The following is a 21,489-nucleotide window of genomic DNA, read 5'->3' as shown; positions in this document are numbered from 1 at the left end:
TTATCCAACCTACCCCATCGGCTGCCATATCTTAATCACCTTTACCACCCCATCCTTCCCATCCAGCCCCTCCTTTCTCCTCAAATGACCATAACTTGATTCCAGATTCCCATTATCCTTTGCCTAGATTATCTCTCTCTCTCTGTCTCTGTCTCTGTCTCTGTCTGTCTCTGTCTCTGTCTCTGTCTCTCTTTCTCTCTCTCTCTCTCTCTCTCTCTCTCTCTCACACACACACACACACACACACACGCGCACACACGCACACACACTTACTATTTTCCTATTAGAATATTAGCTTCTATGCTACCCACCTCTAGGTAAAGAGGTGATAGAATGTAGATTGAAACTTTTTTTATATGTTTTGCTTGACTGACATGTTTCTAGGCAGTTCAGTGTCGAAGTTTATACTATACCAGACTTAGAACCATAAGACTCATCTTCCTGAGTTCAAATCTGGCCTCATAGACACTTACTAGTTGTGTGATCCAGGACAAGTCACTTAATCCTATTTGCCTCCATTTCCTCATCTGTAAGTGGAGCTAGAAAAGAAAATGGAAAACTACCCCAGTGTCTTTGCCCAAAAAACCTCCAATGGACTCAGGAAGAATCAAACACCAATGAACTGATAATATGTTTCTCATGGATTTTGGTTTTTTTGTTTTTCAATTAGGGGAGAGAGGGAAGAGAATGAAGACCTGAAAATAAAATCAGATTGTAATAAAAATTTTGAATGCTTAATTCTTCTGAATATATCCTTTGGCATGGTTCCTGCCACAAAATGGGAATTAATTAACTGCTTCTTTGTGTTTTTAAGTGCCCCTTATTTGCAAGGCACTGTACTAATTGGGGGAGGGGAAAGAGAGCTACAAATACCTGAATTCTAGGAGACTACTTACTTTCTACTGAAGAAAATAACCTGTATACAAGTAAGAACATACATTATACTATGGGGAAGAGAGAAGAGATTCTAACTAAAGGATCAGGATCTGGAAAGACTTCCTAGAGGAGATAGCCATGAATTGAGCTTTGAAGGAAGTTAGGAAGTCTAAACGGGGTTTCTTAAACTTTTTCCACTCTTGACACCCTTTTTACCCAAGAAATTTTTATGTGACCTGAATATATAGGTATACAAATCAAACATTTACTGATAACAAATCATAATTTCACAACCCCCACATTCAATTATGAGACCCCATATCACTTGAGAACCATAGTTTAAGAGGGTCTCAGGGTCTAAGAGGCAGAGATAAGAAGAGGGAGTGTGCCAGGCATGGAGGACATCCCTGTGTAAAAGCAAAGAGATGCAGGAAATTCAGCATTAGGTTGTAGGAATAGCAAGAAAATCACTTTGGCTTGAAGACCAAGTTTGTGAAGGCAAATAATTGTACAATAAGCCTGGAAAAGTCATCGAGCCTGATTCTGGACAGCTTTGAAACATCAAGCTGAAGACTTTATTTTTGATCCTAAAGGCTATAAGAAGCTGGGGAAGTTTTCAGAGCAGGGGTGTGCCATGGTGAGACCTGTGACAAATTAATTCGATAACTATCCATAGGAAGGATTGGACATGGAATGGACTGGAAGCTAGAAGACCATTTGGAAGGCCATTACAATAACCCAAGGGATGGGGGATTTTTTTTTAAAAATAGCCTTAACCAAGGCCATCGCAAGAGGTAAAGATGGGGCAAATGTAAGAGATTCCGGGGGATTACCTAATCCCTCCCCCAAAAAAAGAGGTTCTGGGGTGAGAGAATCATGGCATACTAAATGTTTGCTGGAGAAGGAAATGGCAAACCACTTCATTATCTGTGCAAAGAAAACCCTAAATGGGGTCATGAAGAGTGGACATGACTGAAAACAACTGAATAACAACATGTTTGTTGGACTGAATCGATTGAATGCAGCAATGGAATTTGATTCTCAGTTGTTCCATCAGCAGAGACATTGCAAAAATAATGAATACAAGAAAAAAAAAGGAAAAAAAACACAGCAAAGTCTTGACTGACTGGAATCCTCAGGAAATGAATTCATGTGTTCATCTAGTTCAATCCTTATTGTTAAAAATCTGTTTTTTAAAAATGTTAATCTAGGGGCAGTTAGGCTGTGTAGTGGATAGAGAACTGGCCCTGGAATCAGAAGGGATGGTTGGCAGAAAGGGACTGGAGGATTGATGGAATTGTTCCCTGGGCAGGTAGGGAAGGGCACTGATGGGGATCACTTTATCCTCCTAGTCCCACCCTCTATGGAGGTAGTAGACAGCCCTGCCTTGCTGTGTCTGGTCAGAAATCCGAGTTAGGTCAAACCCCTGAGGTTAAATTTCCCCTATAAATGATGGCTGATACCATCTTTGCTGAACCACTTTGAGTCACTCTGCCATGACACTCTGTCTTGTAGTGTCTTACCCTCCCCTCCCCATTTCATTCGTGTCTCTCCTCTCATCCCCCATCATACCTCTATTCTTTTCTTCTTAGAGCTAACTCTTTTAGGATGCTAAACCCTTCTAAAGATTTAGCTTGTCAGTCAATGGTGTAATCCCACTTCATGAGGTGTTCCCTTTTTCCTGGTTAACTGTGCATTTCACTAGGCAACTTCATTAATTGTTAAAACTCCCTTCTTTGCTCTCCCAACTCTATTACATATTTACCTTCCTGGTGTCTGTCCTATCTTTTCATTTTGTCTGTAACCTCTTCTCCTAAATAAACCTACCAAAGAGAATGGCCACTGTGAATTCTTCACATGATCGAACCCCAACATTTAGTGCTTACATCAATCTCATCATTCGGTGTAGCAATTGCTCTCCTAAATCACATCATTTGGTTCCTACAAATCACATCCATGTGACTCTGAGCAAGTCACAACCCCATTGACCCAAAAATATGTTCATCTACTTTCCTGCATTAGTAATTATAATTGTGTTTGTCAGTTATCAATCGTGTAAAAAGTATTTCTTGGAGTCCCATTTTCATCATCTTTAAAATGAAGTTTCGATTAGATGACTTATAAAAAACCTCTTTCTTTCTCCAAAATTCTGTCATGCTCCGATGAGTGGGTGGCTCTAGTATTTGCCACTTGAAACACTCTTACAACAGATTCATCTATGTGGTTTTTTTTTTTTTATGTAATAAAGGTCGTAATCTAGCATTTGTGTTTTTTTTCAAAGCTACTTTCCATCTACCATCAAAACTGAAAAAGATGTAAGTGGTCTTTCTATAAAGCATCTCTCCTACGGTGGGCACTTAAAAATATGAAATCCATTCAATCAACCTAGCAGAAAACATCTGCCTGGCTGGTCAAAAGCAAAGAATAGTGAATCTTATTGACTTTACTTTCGTAGCCTGGGGGCAAGCCTGCTGGTGAAAAAAATCACATTCAGGTTCTCCACAGGACATAGGAGACAAAAAGCCAAACAATACCAGTGATTCCAAAGCACACATCCCCCAGGGATCGACAACTTCCCTCCTAGTGGTTTGATCAGAAAATTAGGAGCAAACCTGAAATTCTTCAAAATGGGCATTATTTCTTCATTCCCTTCAATTATTCTCCCTTACTAAAGGGAAGAAGCAGAAACAAATGTAGTGAGAGGGCAATAGTTAGGGGCTGAATGGAGGAAGAGAAGGGGATTTTTCAGAAATCTTCCCACTCAGTGGAGTCTAAGATTCCAAAGCTGACACTCCCAGGCTATGGGACCCTCGTGAGCTTGCCACTAACGCCTCTCTTGTTTCATAATGCAGTTCTTTTGTAAGATTTTTTTCCAGTGGCCTTTCTGATCTACAAGCACACCGTCTGCCCTTGTTTTCAGCCTAGCCTCAGAAAGTAGAAGAGAAAGGCCTCTGAATTTCTTAATACTTATCTATAAAATGAGAAAGTTTCACAGTAAACTCCTAAAATCCTTCCCAATCCCATGGCATTATGCCAGGAGCCAGCAAGGCAAAGAACAGGAGCATGGTGAATAGACACTGAAAACACCAAAAACAACCACAAAACTATCTTTCCAAAGATCTTCAAAGTAGGATTATATATAATTGCAATAAATTCATAGCATCCAACAAGGGAATGGTTAAATCAATGTTAAAATTCTTTATTATATTTTAGCAGCATGGTAGTGAGTTTATTCTTTTAGTTGATTAGTTTTTAAATACACATTGCTTTATGAATCGTGTTGGGAAAGAAAAATCAGAACAAGAGGGAAAAACCATAGGAGGGAAAAAAAAAAAACAGAAAAAGAAGTGAACATAAGATGTGTTGATTTACATTCAATCTCCATAGTTCTTTTTATGGATGCAGATTATGTTTTCTATCCAAAGTTTATTAGGATTGCTTTGGATCACTGAACCAGAGAAGAACCAAATCTTTCATAGTTGATCATCGCACTTTCTTGCTGTTACTGTGTACAATGTATTCCTGGTTCTACTTGTTTCACTCAGCATCAATTCATATAAAATGATAAAAATTCTTTATGGGCCTTAAGACAAGTATGATGAATTCAACAAAGTATGAAAAGAATTTTCTAAAGGGTAAAGAAAAGAGAAGAATCAATAAAATGGAATTAGTAGTAGTAGTGAAGTTCCCAGGCAAGAGAAAAACAGGGAAGCCAAAATAATGAAGTTTTAAGAGCGCTTATTGCTAGCTAGCGACTGAACCCCAACACCAAGATGGGAGAGGTCAGTAATGATGGCCTCAGGGCCACATATTTATAGAAAGAAGAGAGAGACATCAAAATGTTTCTTGATACATTTGTCATAATAAAGGAATTTCTATTCTAAACAGGAGGCAAAAAGTTATCACTGTAAGGGGGTCATTCCCAGATAGCAATAAGCGGTATTTCTTTAAGCTTATCAGGTTGTCAAGGTTTCGGGTTTGTCAGGACAGTACATCTGGGTTGTTAAAAATACCATCTGCATTAAGGAATAAAAAAATTTGTAATATCTGTAAGAAATGACCAGCAGGATGAATACAGAGAGGCTTGGAAAAACTTACATGAATTTATGCTAAGTGAAATGAGCAGAACCAGGAGATCATTATACACTTCAACAACGATATTGTATGAGGATGTATTCTGATGGAAGTGGATTTCTTCGACAAAAAGAAGATCTAACTCAGTTTCAATTGATCAAGGATGGACAGAAGCAGCTACACCCAGAGAAGGAACACTGGGAAATGAATGTAAATTGCATTTTTATTTTTCTTCCTGGGCTATTTTTACCTTCTGAATCCAATTCTTCCTATGCAATAAGAGAACTGTTCAGTTGTGCAAACATATATTGTATCTAGGATATACTGTGACATATTTAACATGTATAGGACTGCTTGCCATCTGGGTGGAGTGGAGGGAGGGAGAGAAAAAGTCGGAACAGAAGTGAGTGCAAGGGATAATGTTGTAAATAAATTTTTTTTCAAAAGAAAAAAAAGATAATTTTTAAAAATTAGTAATAGTAATAGACTTTACCTACCAAGATTCAAGATTATGTTTCTCACGGTCCCATTTGGGGTGCTTTTCCACTTCACTAGTAGTTAGCATTTATATATTATCTACAATGTACAAGGGCACATTGAGAAGCTAGGTGTTGCTACAGTGTATAGAGTTCTGAGGTTGGACTCAGGAATACTTTTCTTCCCGAGTTCAAATCTGGCCCCAAACACTTACTCAAATATATGATCCTGGGCAAGTCACCAAACACAATTTGCCTCAATTTCCTCATCTGCAAAATGAATGATAGACTATTCTGTTGTCTGTCAAGAAAACCCCAAATGGGATCACAAAGAACTGAACATTACTGAAAATGACTGAACAGCACAATATACCAGGTATTGGGCTAAGTACTTCCCAAATGTTATCTCATTTAATCTTCTCAATAACCCTGGGAGATAGGTACTATTATTTCTCTCATTTTACAGTTGGGGAAACTGAGGTAAACGGATTGAGTGAATTGTCCAGAGTCATGTAGAATTTGAATTCAGGATTTCCTAACCCCTAGCTCATTGCCTTACCTACTGTGTCTCCCCATCCTATAGGAATGAGAATGAACAGACAAATAATCCTGATGGGATCTGTAAAGTGAAGCAATTGGTATAGATGACCTCTAAAGCCCCTGCCAGGTCTAGATTTTATGATGTTCCAGAAAAGGATTTCTTTTTTATATATAATAATATCTTTTTAATCTTTCAAAATACATGCAAGAGAGTTTTCCAGAAAGGGATTTCTTAACTTTTTTGTGACAGCACCCACTTTAGCAGTCTGGTAAAGCCTAAAGGTAAAACCTTCTCAGGATGTTTTAAATGCATAAATTAAAATACATAGGATTACAAAGGAATTAATGACATTTAAACAAAGACGCATCCAAGATCAAAGATTTTGCCAAATCTATCCACTGACCCCTGAGATCCCAGGTTAAGAATCCTGCTTTTAGAAAAATTGTTTGACGATTGTATGCACTTAAATTGATTTTCCTCTTAGTAGTTACTAAAGAAGTTTTGTATTGATATTCAATACTAAGGTTTTTAATAAATCGCTTCACAAAAAAAAGAGTACAGATTTTCTCAATGTATCTGAAATGCCCTTTCTATCAGGATCTCCTTGGTACCTCAGATCAGCTGAGGGCTCTATGGAACAAAACCACTAAAAAAGAATAGGACTATTCTTTCCTTAAATGGCATGTAAAGAAGAGGATATGTCAATTAGGGTTATTATACTCTTAAAAAAATCTTTAGGGGCAGTTAGGTGACATAGTAGATAGAGTCCCAGAATCTTTCCAAGTTCGAAACTGGTTTCAGACACTAGTACATGACCCTGGGCAAATCATTTCACACTGCCTCAATTTCCTTATTTATAAAATAAGTTGGAAAAGGAAATGAAAAATCATTCTGGTGTCTTTGCCAAGAAAATCCCAAAAGGGGTCATGAAGAGTGGGACAAGACTGAAAAATCACTGAACAATGAATAAAAAATGTAATTAATGAATCATATTTTTTCCTTCTATCCCTTCCCATATCATTCTTTAAAATCCTCATCAATAAGATATCTGTGTAAGGTTTCTGAGTGGGAAAAAAAATCGTAAAAGGAAAATAACAAAAGATGAATAAAGGTATGTCTTTGGCTGAGGTAAAAGTGTGACAGAATTGGTCTGGTAAGGGAAGCCTTCAATATGAAATTTGCATCAAATCTCAATTTTTTCTCATGCCTAGAAATCTCTTCATTATAAACATCCTGATACCTTTGATCTAGGACTTTCTCAGAAAGTCTGAAGATATGAAATGTTGCCAAAACAAACTAACAATCGCCTAAAATCAAGATGTATTCACTCATTTATGGAAAAGGTATTTACTGAGCCCCTACAAGGCTCAGTTCTCTGCTAAGCACTGTGGGGAAGCAAAGAATCACTATGCACCTTGCTCCCAAGGAGTACCCAGCTGTGTTGGGAAAACAAGACAAAACCCCAAGGATGGTTAAGGGATAAAATATAATATGAGTAAACATGAGTTCAGTGGAGGGAGAACGCTGTAATGGAAATAAAATGGCAGACTCAAATTGCCTTTAAGTGATGGCTTGCAAAAAATAATGACACTGACCTCCTCTAGGTGTACCAAGGTGATTTAAAAGGTTGATATTTATATTTGATGCCACAAATGCAGTGTACTACTTCTGGGGACCCATCATATAAATTACATACATTATCTCACTTGACCTCTGTGATCAGGTATTGATATATCCATTTTACAAATAAGAAAAGCAAGAGGTTCAGTGGTTTGCCTAATATCACCCACCTCCTAAGTAGCTTAGACAGAAGAGTAGAAGATTCTCAGTCCAAATCTTTTTCCATTACCTTTTAACAAATGAAATAGTATATGTAAAAAATGACTTAAGTACTATGGAAAATGTAAGGTTTTCTAGGATACAATAACAAGTCCTTTTACTGCTCTATACAAAGCATTAAAGTTGATGAATTTTTAAAAATTTACTTGGAAAATTTTTTCCACTGCTATTCCCATGGAAACCAGAAGTTAAGGGCCAAGAACACAGGAAGATGAAGGCAATTTTAATCTATTACCTAAGAAGAACCCTTCAGTTTGATGTTAGTGCTATAAAACAGCAAATTGAGAGGCATTGGTAAGTACCCTTTGTTAAAATAAGTAAGTAAATGAGCCTAGATGAAATTGGAGATTCATTTCTTTGGACTAACAGGCTTTTAAAATGAAAATTCTCTTCAAAAGATTAACATATTAATGGTATAGTCATTCATACTTTAGTGAGAATTAATTTTATCATCTGCTTTCTTCCTTATCACCACCAAAGATTGTATGCCTCTAGGGAAGTGTAAGTTTTTATTGGGTCAGAGAAAGAAAACAGGCTTAATTCTGGGGTATGTGACCCTATTCAGAGTAGACAGCTGGTGGTAGACAAAATATTATTTGGGGGGTTTGTATATCATGGAGAAAAACAAGCTGGTAACAGACAAAATATTATTTGGGGCACACAGTTGTACTAACCTTCAAAAATATTATTGTCAGTATTTTTCCATGAATTTGTTCTATAAGCTTAGAGCTTCCTTTAAGGAGAAACCATCATGATAGCCTCATGACCATCAGGCCTAATCTTATAACAATGATTTCCATACATAGATTCTATAAGCTACAGCCTCTCTTAAGAAGAGCCTGTCTTGGTGGTCTCAAGATTGCCAGGTTTAATATCTAACAATATGTTAGTTTGAATATTAACTTATTTGTCATCATCAGTGTCAGTTTTCTTCCTTTTCTTGACCACAGAGAGTTTTATTGAGCCTCTAAGTAACCTAGAATAGATGACATGAGAAAGAAGGCAAGATGGACACATGTGGATTATACAGTGTCTACTCTGGTACCATTTCCACAAAAATTCAATTACTTTCCACATATCATCAACCAATAAGCATTTATTTCATACCTACTAATGTGGTTGATGTAGCAAATGATGTGGTTTGCAGGCTCAGACACTAAATGATGTGATTTAGGGGAGCCATTCTCTTTGGCAAAATGGTTTATTTACAGACAAAATGAGGACATACAATAAATACCAGGAATGGTAAATATGAGATATAGTTGGGAAAGCACAGAGCAAGGAGAAGAGAGCATAGTGGGGGATGAGAGGAGAGACACCATGTAGCATGGGGCAAGGGTGAAGGGAAAGAAACCACAAGGCAGAAAGTCATGGCAGATTGAGCCAAAAAAATGCGGCAAAGATGGCGTGGACCATAAGCAGATTTACAGGGGAAATTTAACCTCAGGTACATGACTGGGATTTCTTGGCTGGACACAGCAAGGTGGGGCTGTCCACAACCTCCACAGAGGGTGGACTTCAGGGATATGACTTAACTTGGATTTCTGACAACCTCCACAGAAGGTGGGACCATGAGGCAACCTGATTGCTTTCCCTAGAAAGTAATTCTGTCAGTGTTTCGTTCTCTCTCTACCAACTGCCCCAGAACCTCATCACTGCCATATGCCAAGCATTGTCCTAGAATCTAAGAATACAAATACTAAAGTGAGATGGTCTCTGTCTGCAAGAGTCGTATATTTTACATGTACCAAGCACTCAATTTGTTGAATTTTAATTGTTAATTTGAATTTTTAGGTTCTGTTTATATTGTAGTTTCTTACTAATAACTTTTTCCAAGTTCTTGTCTCCAAGGGTGATTGGTTTAGCAGTGATCAGTTATGGAGCACAGAACCAATTTTTTTCAGCCAACATGAAGAGGTCTTTTCAGAATAGAGCTCCCTTTAAACATTCACCTAAAAAAATGCATAACAAGTCAATTGGAACAAGTCAAGAGGGTAAGGGCTTCTTTCTTTATAATGATTAAAACTTGGAAATAGTTAAAACTCAAGTTTTCCCTAAAACATAGGAAGTAACAGATTTTATGAAATCTAGCAAACATGTGTTAAGGAACAATTATGTATCCATCTATAAGCCAGAGGATAAAAGATAGACAAAAATAAACAAGAAATTATTTTTGCCTGAATAAGAATAAGAGCCTGAATTGGCAGTAGGAATGGAAAAAAGATAATTGAGAGATCATAGAAGTAGAATCCTGGTAGCTAATTGTCCATGGGTTGAGGGAGTGGGAAAAGTCAAAGATGATTTTGAGGTTTTGAGCTTGGGTTGACTTAGAAGAGCTGTCCAAAAATGAAATGGACTGTTTCAAGTGGTTGTGAATCATTCCATAGCTAATAAATGGTCAAAGAAAGCACACAAGCAGTTTTTAGAGAAAGAAATTCAGGCTCTCAATAACCATATGAAAATAGGCTCTAAAATCACTATTAGCTAGAAAAATGCAAATTAAAACACTTTGGAGTTGTACCTCACACCTATCAGATTTGCAAAGTTTAAAGAAAGAAGATTTAAAAACACTAGAAGACTTTTGGGAAAACAAGAATGTTTATTCCCCTTTACTACAACTATAAATTGATGTAGCCATTCTGAAAGTAATTTGGAACTATAGCCAAAAAGCTATTAAATTGTGTATACTCTTTGACCCAGTGATATTACAACTAAGTTTATACCACAAAAAAAGATGAAAGAAAAAGGAAAAAAACTCACATATATTAAAATATTTATAGCAGCTCTTTTTGTAGTGGGAAAATATTGGAAACTAAGGGGTTGCTCATCAATTGGCTGGACAAATTATAGCAAATTAATGTTATGGAGTACTATTGTGTCATAAGAAATATGAAGGTGATGCTTCCAGAGAAACCTGAGAAGACATGTATGAACTGATGCTGAGTGAATTGAACAGAACCCAAAGAACACTTTGTATAATGACAGCAATATTGAATAGACAATTTTGAAAGATGTAGAAACTCTGATCAGTATAATGACCAACTACAATTCCAGAAGATTAAAGATTAATCATGCTTACCTATCTCCTGATAGGGTGCCATTAGAGGGCAGATTGAAATATATATATATATTTTTTTGATTCCGTCAATGCAAGAATTTGTTTTGCTTGATTATACATGTTTGTAACAGAATTTATTTTTCTGATTTTTCAGCTGTGGAAGGTTGGAGTAGGGAAGATATGGGAGAGAGAGAAAATGTGCCTCTGAAAATGAAACAAAATTTAATTTAATTTTTAAAAAGAATTAGTGAGCTTCCCATACTTTTTAAGCAGGATGGCCTATTGTGGATGGTCCTATATTGTGGGAATTCTTTTTCTATGTGGGTCAGATTAGATGGCTGCTAGTGCTCAAAGACGCCCTTCAATCAAAGAAGCTGCCCTTCCAGTGATCAAATTTTTTGATTCTCAAGAATGGCGGCACCACCAACAAAATAGGAAAGTTGACTAGAGGGGGAACTTTGGGCAGAGAAGATAATAAAGTTAATTCTTGATATGTTGAGTTTGAAGTGCTGAAGTGGCCATTCAGGTAGAGAGAAGTATCCTAGAGAAGGTCGGAAATGAAATCTGGAGGTTAGGGAAGAGCTTAGGATTGAAGATAAAAATTCTGAAGTCATTCACATAGAGGTGATGATAAAAGCCAAGGGAGTAGATCAACATGGGAAAGAATTACATAGAAGAAAGCTTAAGACAGAACCTTGAGAAGTGCCCACATTTGGAGGTAGTGGGGTGGGAGGCAGGCTAGGGGAAGAAGAAATTAGTGAAAGAGACTAAGGAGGAGAAATGAGATATGATGAAAACTGAGCCTTTTAACTAATGGGTTAACACTCCAAGACAATTTCAAATTGATAAGTCTCTCCACTTTATGACCAAAAAAGACCAGAAAATTTAAAAATCCTGTCTCCAGCTTGCTTTCACAATCATTCTATAAGGCAATACAAAGTCTAAAATTTCATACATATTGGAATGATTGTTTGTACTTTTTCCCGTCATTACATTAGGAAACAACAACCTACCCATAAAACTTTATGTACCCTGACTTCTGCAGGCAATTCAAGGCTACCATAGACGTCAATGAAATAGAACTCCTGTCTAAATCACAGGAGAAATTAGTCAATCCAAACAAAGTCAAGTTTGCTATCAGTCTCAAAGGAAAGTAAAGCAAGAGAGAGGAAAAAAAATTTGAGAAAACAAAAAAGTCTCATTTGACCCTGTGTTTCTCAATCATATTCAAATGTCTACTTGAAGTCTGTCTTCACAAGTGCAGTCAGATAAGTGAATAGGATTTTAATTCAGGGACAAACAAGAAATAATGTGGCTACCCATGAAGTCCCATATCCTGAAGAAAGATGATTAACTGGTCCCCAGACTCAGAGCCATTGTCAGTCAGGTCCAATTCAGGCTATTGTAGACCTAACAGCATATAATAATGGCAATGGTGATAATAAAAGTGGCTCATATTTATACATTGCTTACAAAGGACTTTTCTCACAAGCCTAGTTCCAAGGACTAGTGGCTCAGGATTCCTTTTATCTCAAGAGGGTAGGAAAATGCATTCCAAGGTCTCCGAAAACCTAGAAAGTTCAAACTCAAAGATCACAAAGTCTTCAACCCTCTTTTTGCAATGAAAATGATGAATCATCAAACTAATATGCAAACAGTAAAAAATATTTTTTTTATTTTTAAAAAAAAGAAAATGATAAATCAACTCCAGGAAAAATGTTTAAAAGTCATGGGGCTTTTTGCAGCTGTTGACCAGAGTCTTTGTGGCAAGGAGTAATAGAAATTCTTTTACTTTGTTTCTGAATCTAGGAAGGAGCCTGGCATTCCTGCAAATAGGGCACAAGTCAACTATCATCAATTGTGAATTCTTCACATGAGTGAACCCAAAATTTGGTGATCTCCTAGATCACATCATTTGGTGCCTGAGCCTACAAGACCCCTTGTGGCAGGAAAATAGCTACTCCATGTAGGCTTGGTTAGTTTTTTTCCTAAAAGGCAATGAAACTGTACTTGAGACTTAAGTGGTTCAAGAGGCTAAGGCTCAACCAGTTGAGATAGATGTTTGGCTGCCTAAGTGTTAATGTCTAGGGCACCAAGAGTTGAGGGCTGTTTAGGCAATCTCAGGCTTGACATACTTTTTTAATCAAGTGTGTCACTGTAACATGTAAAGGCCTGGGAAGCTGCCTTACTTGAACAATTCTGTCTCCTTGCTAAATCACCTTTTAAAGCTATTAAGTAAACCTCCTTTCAGTAAATTCTGGATGGTCTACAGTTGTCCTGATCTATATTTGGCCACTGGACACAAATGATTCTGGAGGGAAGAGTGAGGCTGGTGATTTTGCATAGTCCTCCCTCACTCAAATCCAATTCACTTACAAGTCATGATATTACCTTCATGATGTCATGGTCCTCTTCAGGAATGAAAGACAAACAATGAATGAACAAGATGGTGCATAAATGTCTGGTTGTGTACCAATCAAAATCATCAGATGATTCTGAATCAGAACTGGTCAAATGACCCTGGTACAAAATACCCTGCCTCCTCACTGGGTCATATACTCTGAAAGTACAAATCCTATGTGGCTCATATCTACATGTCTATACACCTTTGCCCTTGTGGTATATGATTATGATGGAATATTATTATGCTAGAAGAAATGATGAGAAAAACACCCTCAGAAATACCTAGAGATTTACTGAATTGATGCAAAGTGAATTGAGCAGAATCAGGACATTGTACACAAAAATCACAATATTGTACAATGAAACAAAACTAATGCAGACAAGATTAGAAGGGAAGCAATAAATTGGGAAAACATTTTTACAGTCAAAGGTTCTGATAAAGGCCTCATTTCCAAAATATATAGAGAATTGACTCTAATGTATAAGAAATCAAGCCATTCTCCAAAGGATATGAACAGACACTTCTCAGACAAAGAAAATGAAACTATTTCTAGCCATGTGGAAAGATGCTCCAAGTCATTATTAATCAGAGAAATGTAAATTAAAACAATTCTGATATACCACTATACATCTGTCAGATTGGCTAGAATGACAGGGAAAGATAATGCAAAATGTTAGAGGGGATGTGGGAAAACAGGGACACTGATACCTTGTTGGTGGAATTGTGAACACATCCAGCCATTCTGGAGAGCAATTTGGAACTATGCTCAAAAAGTTATCAAACTGTGCATCCCCTTTGACCCAGCAGTGTTTCTACTGGGCTTATATCCCAAAGAGATTTTAAAGAAGGGAAAGAGACCTGTATGTGCCAAAATGTTTGTGGCAGCCCTCTTTGTAGTGGCCAGAAACTGGAAAATGAATGGATGCCCATCAATTGGAGAATGGCTGAATAAATTGTGATATATGAATGTTATGGAATATTATTGTTCTGTAAGAAATGACCAACAGGATGATTTCATAAAGGCCTGGAGAGATTTACACGAACTAATGCTGAGTGAAATGAGCAGGACCAGGAGATCATTATATACTTCAACAACAATACTATATGATGATCAATTCTGATGGACGTGGCCATCTCCAGCAATGAGATGAACCAAATCTGTTCCAATAGAGAAGTAATGAACTGAACCAGCTACACCCAGCGAAAGAATTCTGGGAGATGACTTAGAACCACTACATAGAATTCCCAATCCCTCTATTTTTGTCTGCCTGCATTGTTGATTCCCTTCACAGGCTAATTGTACACTATTTCAAAGTCCGATTCTTTTTGTACAGCAAAATAACTGTATGGACATGTATACATATATTGTATTTAACATACACTTTAATATATTTAACATGTATTGTCGATCTGCCATCCTGGGGTGGGGGGGAGGGGGGGTAAGGGGAAGGAGGGGAAAAATTGGAACAAAAGGTTTTGCAATTGTCAATGCTGAAAAATTACCCATGCATATATCTTGTAAATAAAAAGCTATAATAAAAAACAATATTGTACAATGATCAATTGATCCTCCTGTGATAAATCACTGTGGTTGCCAGGGACTGCCTTACTAGAAAGTCACAGCAATATATGGGAAGAAAGATTACCCATCTTCTTACACTTCCTAAATTCTTTGGTGTTAATGAGGATACTTACTATTGCCTCATTGCCACTTGTAAATTTAAGAACAAATCTGAACTCAGGGCTCTCTTGTCATCACTTTTTAATCCCAGAAATAAATGATAGGAAATGAAAGAAACAGTTCAAGTTCAAGCTCAGTCATCAATACCAAGTGCCCTATCTCCAGCACCCAGTATACCTCCTGCAGAACTTTCTTTTTATTAGGCACAAGATTAATGACCCAATTCAATGTGGAAGAAGGAAAAAAAAGAAAAAAATTTCCAACTTCTTTTCCCAAACAATGTGAGTTCTGAGGTATATCAGTATTTAAAGAGAGAGCATATTTCTGAGCTACCTAAATGATGTTGGCTCAGATAATTAGGTTCCTGCTTCCTCTCCGGCTGACAGACAATATGGAGTGAAGAGGAGTCAAAATACCCTAATATGAGTTCTAGCTCTACCATTTACTAGCTGGGTATATGTGGGCAACTACATGATGCCTTAATGCATAGAGCACCAGATCTGGAGTCAGAAAGACATGTCTTCATAAGTTCCAATTCCACCTAAGACACTTGCCAGCTGTGAGACTCTGGGTAAATTACTTAACCTTGTTTGCTTCAGTTTCCTCATTTCTAAAATGAGATGGAAAAGAAAATGGCAAACTGTTCTGGTGTCTCTGCCAAGAAAACTCCAGTGAGGTCACAAAAAATCAGACACAACTACATAACATCTTTGGGAAGATTTCTTAAGCTAAGATTTCCTTATCTATAAAATGGGGATAACACTACCTACACCACCCTTAGATTTTTTGTGTCATAGCAATTTTGTGAAGCTTATGGAACCTTTCTCAGAATAATGTGGGGTTTTTTTATTTTTAGATTTTGTTTTTTCCAATTACATATAAAAACATTTTTAAACTTTTTTAAATTTTAAGCTCCAAATTCTCTCCCTCCCTATCCTCCCCACTCCCTGAGACACCAAGCAATTTAATATAAAATTTACAAGCATAGTCATGCAAAACATATTTCCATTTAATCCTATTGGGGGAAAAAACCCAGAAAAACAAACAAAACAAAAATTAAAAAATGTTTGCTTTGATCTGCATTCAGACTCCATCAGTTTTTTTACTTGGAGGTAGAGAGTATTTTTGTCCTTTAGAATTGTCTTAGATCATTGTATCATTCATAGTTAATCATTACAACATTGCTCTTACTGTATACAATGTTCTCCTGATTCTTCTCACTTTACTCTGTATCATTTCATGTAAATTTTTCCAGATTTTTCTGAAAGCATATTGCTCACAATTTCTTTTAACCCCAGAGTATTTCATCACAATCACACACTACAACTTATTCAGACATTCCTCAATCAAAGGACATCTCCTCATTTTCCAATTCTTTGCCACCACAAAAAGAACTGCAATAAATATTTTTGTGCAAATAGCTTCTCTTCTCTTTTTGAAAAAATTTCTTTGGAATATAGATCAGGTAATGATATTGGTGAAGGGTACACACAGTTTGATAACCCTTTGGGCATTGTTCCAAATTGTTCCTTTAGAGTGCTTGGATCAGTTCCCAACTCCAGCAACAATGCCTTAGTGTTTCAATTTTTCTACATCTTCTGTAGCACTTGTCATTTTCCTTTTCTGTCATGTTAGCCAGTCAGATAGGTGTGAGGTAGTAGCTCATAATTGTTTTGATTTGCATTTTTCTAATCAGTAGTGATTTAGAGCATTTTTTCAAATAACTATAGATAACATTGATTTTTTTCCTCTGAAAACTTCCTGTTCTAAAAACTGCCATTTATCAATTGGGGAATAACTCATATCCTTATAAAGTTGATTCAGTTTCCAATATATTTGAGAAATAAGGTCTTTATTAGAGAATCTTGCTATAAAAATTTCCCCAGGTTCCTGCTTTCCTTTTAATCTTGGCGGCATTGGTTTTGTGTGTGAAAAACCTTTTTATTTTAATATAATCAAAATTATTCATTTTCCATCCCATAATGCTCTCTATCTCCTATTTGAGTCATAAATTCTTCCTTTATCCATAAGAATAATTATTTTAAATGAATAAAATAAAATACATTGTGAAGAAACAAATTATATTAAAATACATTATATTTTTAAAACATATTATCTTTCTACCATGTTTACCATATATTGGATTACTTGCCATCTAGGGGAGAAGTGGGGGAAGAGGGGGAAAAATTGGAACAATAAAAAGCTTTAATTAAAATATATATGTATATAATTTTTGGACCCCAGCTTTAAAAAACTCTGCTCTCCACAGATAATGGGCCAAATATCTTAAAAAACAAAATCCAGGTGACATTATTATTACCATTTGAGAAAAGAAAAAGAGGGATCTATATAATGCCTATTATATGCCAGACACTAGGACTTTTTACAAATGCTTTTTCAATTGATAACAAGGTGACCTTGAAAACAAAATCCAGGGAAGCTATTAGGGGCTTGATTTGGCAACAATCTCTAGCAAAGAGGCCACATTCAATCAGGGGAAAGATATGAAGCTTAATTCTTGGACAAGTTAAGCATATATTAGTTATATCCTGTTGGTTAAAAAGAAAAAAGTGGCCTAGTGGGTGAAAGAGGCAGCAGCTTTATCTGCCCGATTGTTTCAGCAGCTTGTTGCTGGGTTTAAGCTCTAGGGTCTCTTCCCTGCTACAATCGGTGCTGGATGTGGACACAAAGCCCGTAGTAAAGGGCATTCGACAGCTCTCTGCCTTCTCGAGCCCGCGGGCTGATTGCCTGCTGACCCTCTGCCCTGCTCCCGCAGAGACAGGCCTGCCTGACAAGGTCTGAATTCTCCTCCTTGATCCCAGCCTCCCCCAGCTTCTCTGTGGAGCCATGAACAAAATTGACGTCAGAAGCCTGGAAACCAAACTTGCCCGCGTGATAATCCAGGTTCCTTGCTCACTTCTCTTGAGGGAGGAAAATTATAGATACCAAAAGGTAGGATACAAACACACTGTCCTCCCATAACTTCAGGGTCAGGGGGAGCCACCGCCTCGCCTCTATGATGGGGGGAGAAGTAGGCAGGGTTCCTGCTGCCAAGGGTCACTCCATGGGCGCCTGTGCCTCCCGCCTACCCCAAGGTCACCACAGACACATTCCCTCCCACAAGCCTTTGCGAGATGGATGGGGCCAGAGGGGAAGTACGCTGGTATCACTCTGATCCGAGTTCTACATCACACCAAGACTCTAACTCTTTGTTCTGTCAAGGAAGCCCCAGAGAGTCAAGGATTCTCAGCTGGCCTGGAGGATTGCAAAAGAGGATCTCTTGGCACTCAGACCGTGCTGAGAAAGGCCTTTTTGTGGAGAGGAAAGACACTGGGTTGGGAATCAAAAAGCCCTGGATGCCTATCCCCGAGTGAGTTATTTAAGGTTGAGGCTGACGGTTTTTGAGCCTCGGTTTCCTGATCTATAAAGTGGGAATGATAGCATCTGCTTCGCAGAGTTATTGTAAAGATGAAATGAAATCATGTATGTAAAGTGTCTGGCAAGACTTAAAACTCTATATAAAGGTCAATTATTGTTGCTGTTTGTTAAAGGATTAATACTGAGGAACCGTGTACCTTCTGGTCTCAGAGACCTACTATCAGGCAGATAGTGCTTTATTGCTAAGACTGTCTCTAGTAGCAGTTTAGAGTAGAAGCCCAATGTTGTTGCTGAATCCCACTTGGGGATTTCTGGACAAAAATACTAGAGTGTCTTGTCATTTCCCTCTCTGACTCATTTTACAGATGAGGAAACTGAGGCAAGCAGGTTCAAGTGACTTGCTCAGGGTCACACAGCTAGGCTTTGTCTGAGGCTGGATTTGAACTCAGGTCCTTCTAACTCTATCCACTGCACCAGTAGCTGCCCTTGAAAAGTAATTAGATGGTACCAAAGTTCTCCTCAGTGTAACATAAAACTTTCATGGGAGAGGTTGGATAAAACATTTTCTCTTTCTCCTGAGCTGATGTCACTCTGAAGCTGGATTACTTAATACTTTGGAAATACAGGCTCATTACACCTGAATAGATGCATCTTTAATGCTATGATTTATTGTCTGTGTTCCCAAATAAAGTGTACATGAATCCTGGGAAGAAAAAAATCTCACATAATCTTACCTGAGACTCTGCCATGTGTGTCCCAGTGACATATTCCTTCTCACCAACCAGCTGGGTGGGACATGGCAACCTTTGCCATTCCCACACCCAAGACCCACTCCAGCATCTCTACAGACCCTCAGAGATCACCAGGCCACAGCCATAGTATTTGGGGGTTAGGGAGCTTCTCCCTAGAGCTGGGTGGGGCAGTGAGCAGAGTACAAGGCCTGGAGTCAGAAAGAGTCATCTTACTAGCTATGTAACTCTGGGCAAGTCTGAAATAATTAAATGCCTGGAAAAACAGGCCCAAATAAAGGATAAACCAATTCTGGGAAGAAACTGGTTGGTACCGTGCAAAGTCCGGTTGCAGCAAAGTGAAGGTTACCATGACATGTGAAGGTTCCTCTTTTGGGAGCCCTAATCAAGCTGGTTATTTAAGGGGGTTTAGCCCCAATGGCCAGATTAAGTTAATTTTTTTAAAGCTTTTTATTTACAAAACACATGCATCGGTAATTTTTCCACATTGACTCTTGTACGGCTTGTGTTCCAGATTTTCCCCTCCTTCCCTCACCCCCTCCCCAAGCAATCCAATATATGTTATATATGTTAAATCCAATATGTATAAACATATTTATACAGTTCTTTTGTTGCACAAGAAAAATCAGATCAAAAAAGAAAGAAAATGAGTAAGAAACTAAGTTAGGTTCTTTGTCCAGAGGGGAGTGAGGAGCCACTGAAGGTTCAATGACATGACACAGCAGAGCAAGGCACTGGGGGCCCAGATTTCCGCAGCTCATTCAGGGGGATTTCCCGGTTCTCCGGGACGTTGAGCTTGGCAGCTCTACATCCACTTCCTTAGGTACCCAGCGCCAGCGCTGGGGCGGGCCGCCGTCACACAGACGTTTGTGCAGAGATCCTCTCTCTTCTAACACTTCCCATGGGGGTCCTGATATGGAGAGAAACTGGGTCAGGGGTACGGGCTCCTGCGAGCCGGCGAGTGTCTTGGGCATCTGGAGGATACGGGACACATCGTTCCCCTCCCGAGCCTGCGTCCGGAGACCCAGACGTGCATCCTGCCCTGAAGAAAAGATAGCAAGAACCCTGAGCCTGGCCCTGGCCCTGTCCCAAGCTCAGATCCCCGGCCCATCTCCATGTCCGGGCGTCAAAGTTCACCTGCGCTTCCTATCCGACCTACAGTCGGCTGAAGGCAGCAGTCATTGGGGACAAGAAGGAAGGGGATGCTCTAAGGGCCAGTCGGGCAAGGATGCGGATTGGATGAAGTGACTTCGCCACGGCCGGCTTCCCCCAGGAAGGCAAGGGGAGACCCTGGGACGATGGCTGGATTTGATCCTGAGAAAGGAATATCCCATCCACTGCTTCCTTGCCCCTCAAGTGTTAGGCTCGACCAGCTCTTTCTCTCCGCAGAGGCACTAGGGACCCGCCAATTCCTGTCCGATCTTCCATCACCCAAGAGCGGAGAGTCCTGCGCCCGTACTTTTGGCCTGACCACGGGAAAGGGATAAAGGAAGAAGGGCAGCCTAGGGGCCACGGATGACCCTAACCTCCAGACTGCATCCAGACTTTCCCCTCTATTGCTGACAGCACTTTATTACTTTACTTTGTTTTCAAGGAACTATTTAAACATACCCTCGAGGAACTGTGCCCTAGGAGGGGAAGACAGAATTTCAACAAGTATAGTTTTAATTACCAGAGAGGGCACAATTGGCAAGGCAGACCGCTCACAAATAGGAGGAGCTGTGACTGGCTGATGAGAGCCATACTAATGGGTTTTTAAAAATCATATGTACATGTAAATGAGCAGTCCCGCATTGTCTTTGCCTTTCTGCGGAATTTGATTGCCTTTTAAGTTTAGTAATTAACGGGGAACTTCAGGGATGGCTGCACTTTGAGCTAAACTATTTTAATGATGTCTGTGAGTTTATATTTCTCATACTGTTCCACATCATTTCTTGGTTTAACAAGCATATAGTATAAAGTCACGTGCATGTGAGAAACAATTAATAAATATCAGTTTTCAGAACCAAAAAAAAAAAAAAGCATATTTACATTAATGTAATAAAATTCTTTAAAAATTGTCTATCTGTATGTAGTTAAGTGATCTAGTGGATGGAGAGATGGGCTTCTTGAGCCTAGAGTTGGAATATGGGAGTTCAAATTCAGCCTCTGACACCTACAGCTGTGACCCTGGGCAAATCACTTGGCTGTCTGCCTCAGTTTCCTCAACTGTAAAATGGGGATAATAGTTCCTAACTTCACAGAGTTGTTCTGAGGTTCAGATGAGGTATTTGTATAGGGATTGGTATTTCCAGGCACAGAGCAGGTGTCATAGAAATGCTAACTTCTCTCCTTCATTTTCTGAGCCTGTTTTATCTAAAAAATGGACATAACAATAGTACTCACCAGATTTTTGTGAAAATTCAATGAGTTG

At 38.5% G+C, this 21,489-nt stretch overlaps 1 protein-coding gene across 1 annotated transcript in view; it reads right to left on the bottom strand.

Moving 5' to 3' along the window:
- The window catches only part of AS3MT (arsenite methyltransferase), a 38,675-nt gene extending 18,171 nt beyond the window's left edge, over window positions 1-20,504 (bottom strand). The window contains 12 exon segments of the mRNA XM_051973810.1: window positions 3,430-3,540; window positions 6,996-7,234; window positions 7,319-7,403; window positions 9,627-9,758; window positions 11,874-11,949; window positions 15,043-15,168; window positions 17,728-17,855; window positions 19,043-19,120; window positions 19,123-19,160; window positions 19,162-19,237; window positions 19,873-20,118; window positions 20,483-20,504. Coding sequence (XP_051829770.1) covers window positions 3,430-3,540; window positions 6,996-7,234; window positions 7,319-7,403; window positions 9,627-9,758; window positions 11,874-11,949; window positions 15,043-15,168; window positions 17,728-17,855; window positions 19,043-19,120; window positions 19,123-19,160; window positions 19,162-19,237; window positions 19,873-20,118; window positions 20,483-20,504 — 1,357 coding nt within the window.
- Between the last annotated feature and the right edge of the window lie 985 nt (window positions 20,505-21,489).

The sequence above is a fragment of the Antechinus flavipes genome, chromosome 2, assembly GCF_016432865.1.
Source record: "Antechinus flavipes isolate AdamAnt ecotype Samford, QLD, Australia chromosome 2, AdamAnt_v2, whole genome shotgun sequence".
In the NCBI taxonomy this organism is placed as follows: domain Eukaryota; kingdom Metazoa; phylum Chordata; class Mammalia; order Dasyuromorphia; family Dasyuridae; genus Antechinus; species Antechinus flavipes.
Note: the sequence above shows the minus strand (reverse complement) of the source record. Positions and strands in the feature narration are given on the sequence as shown.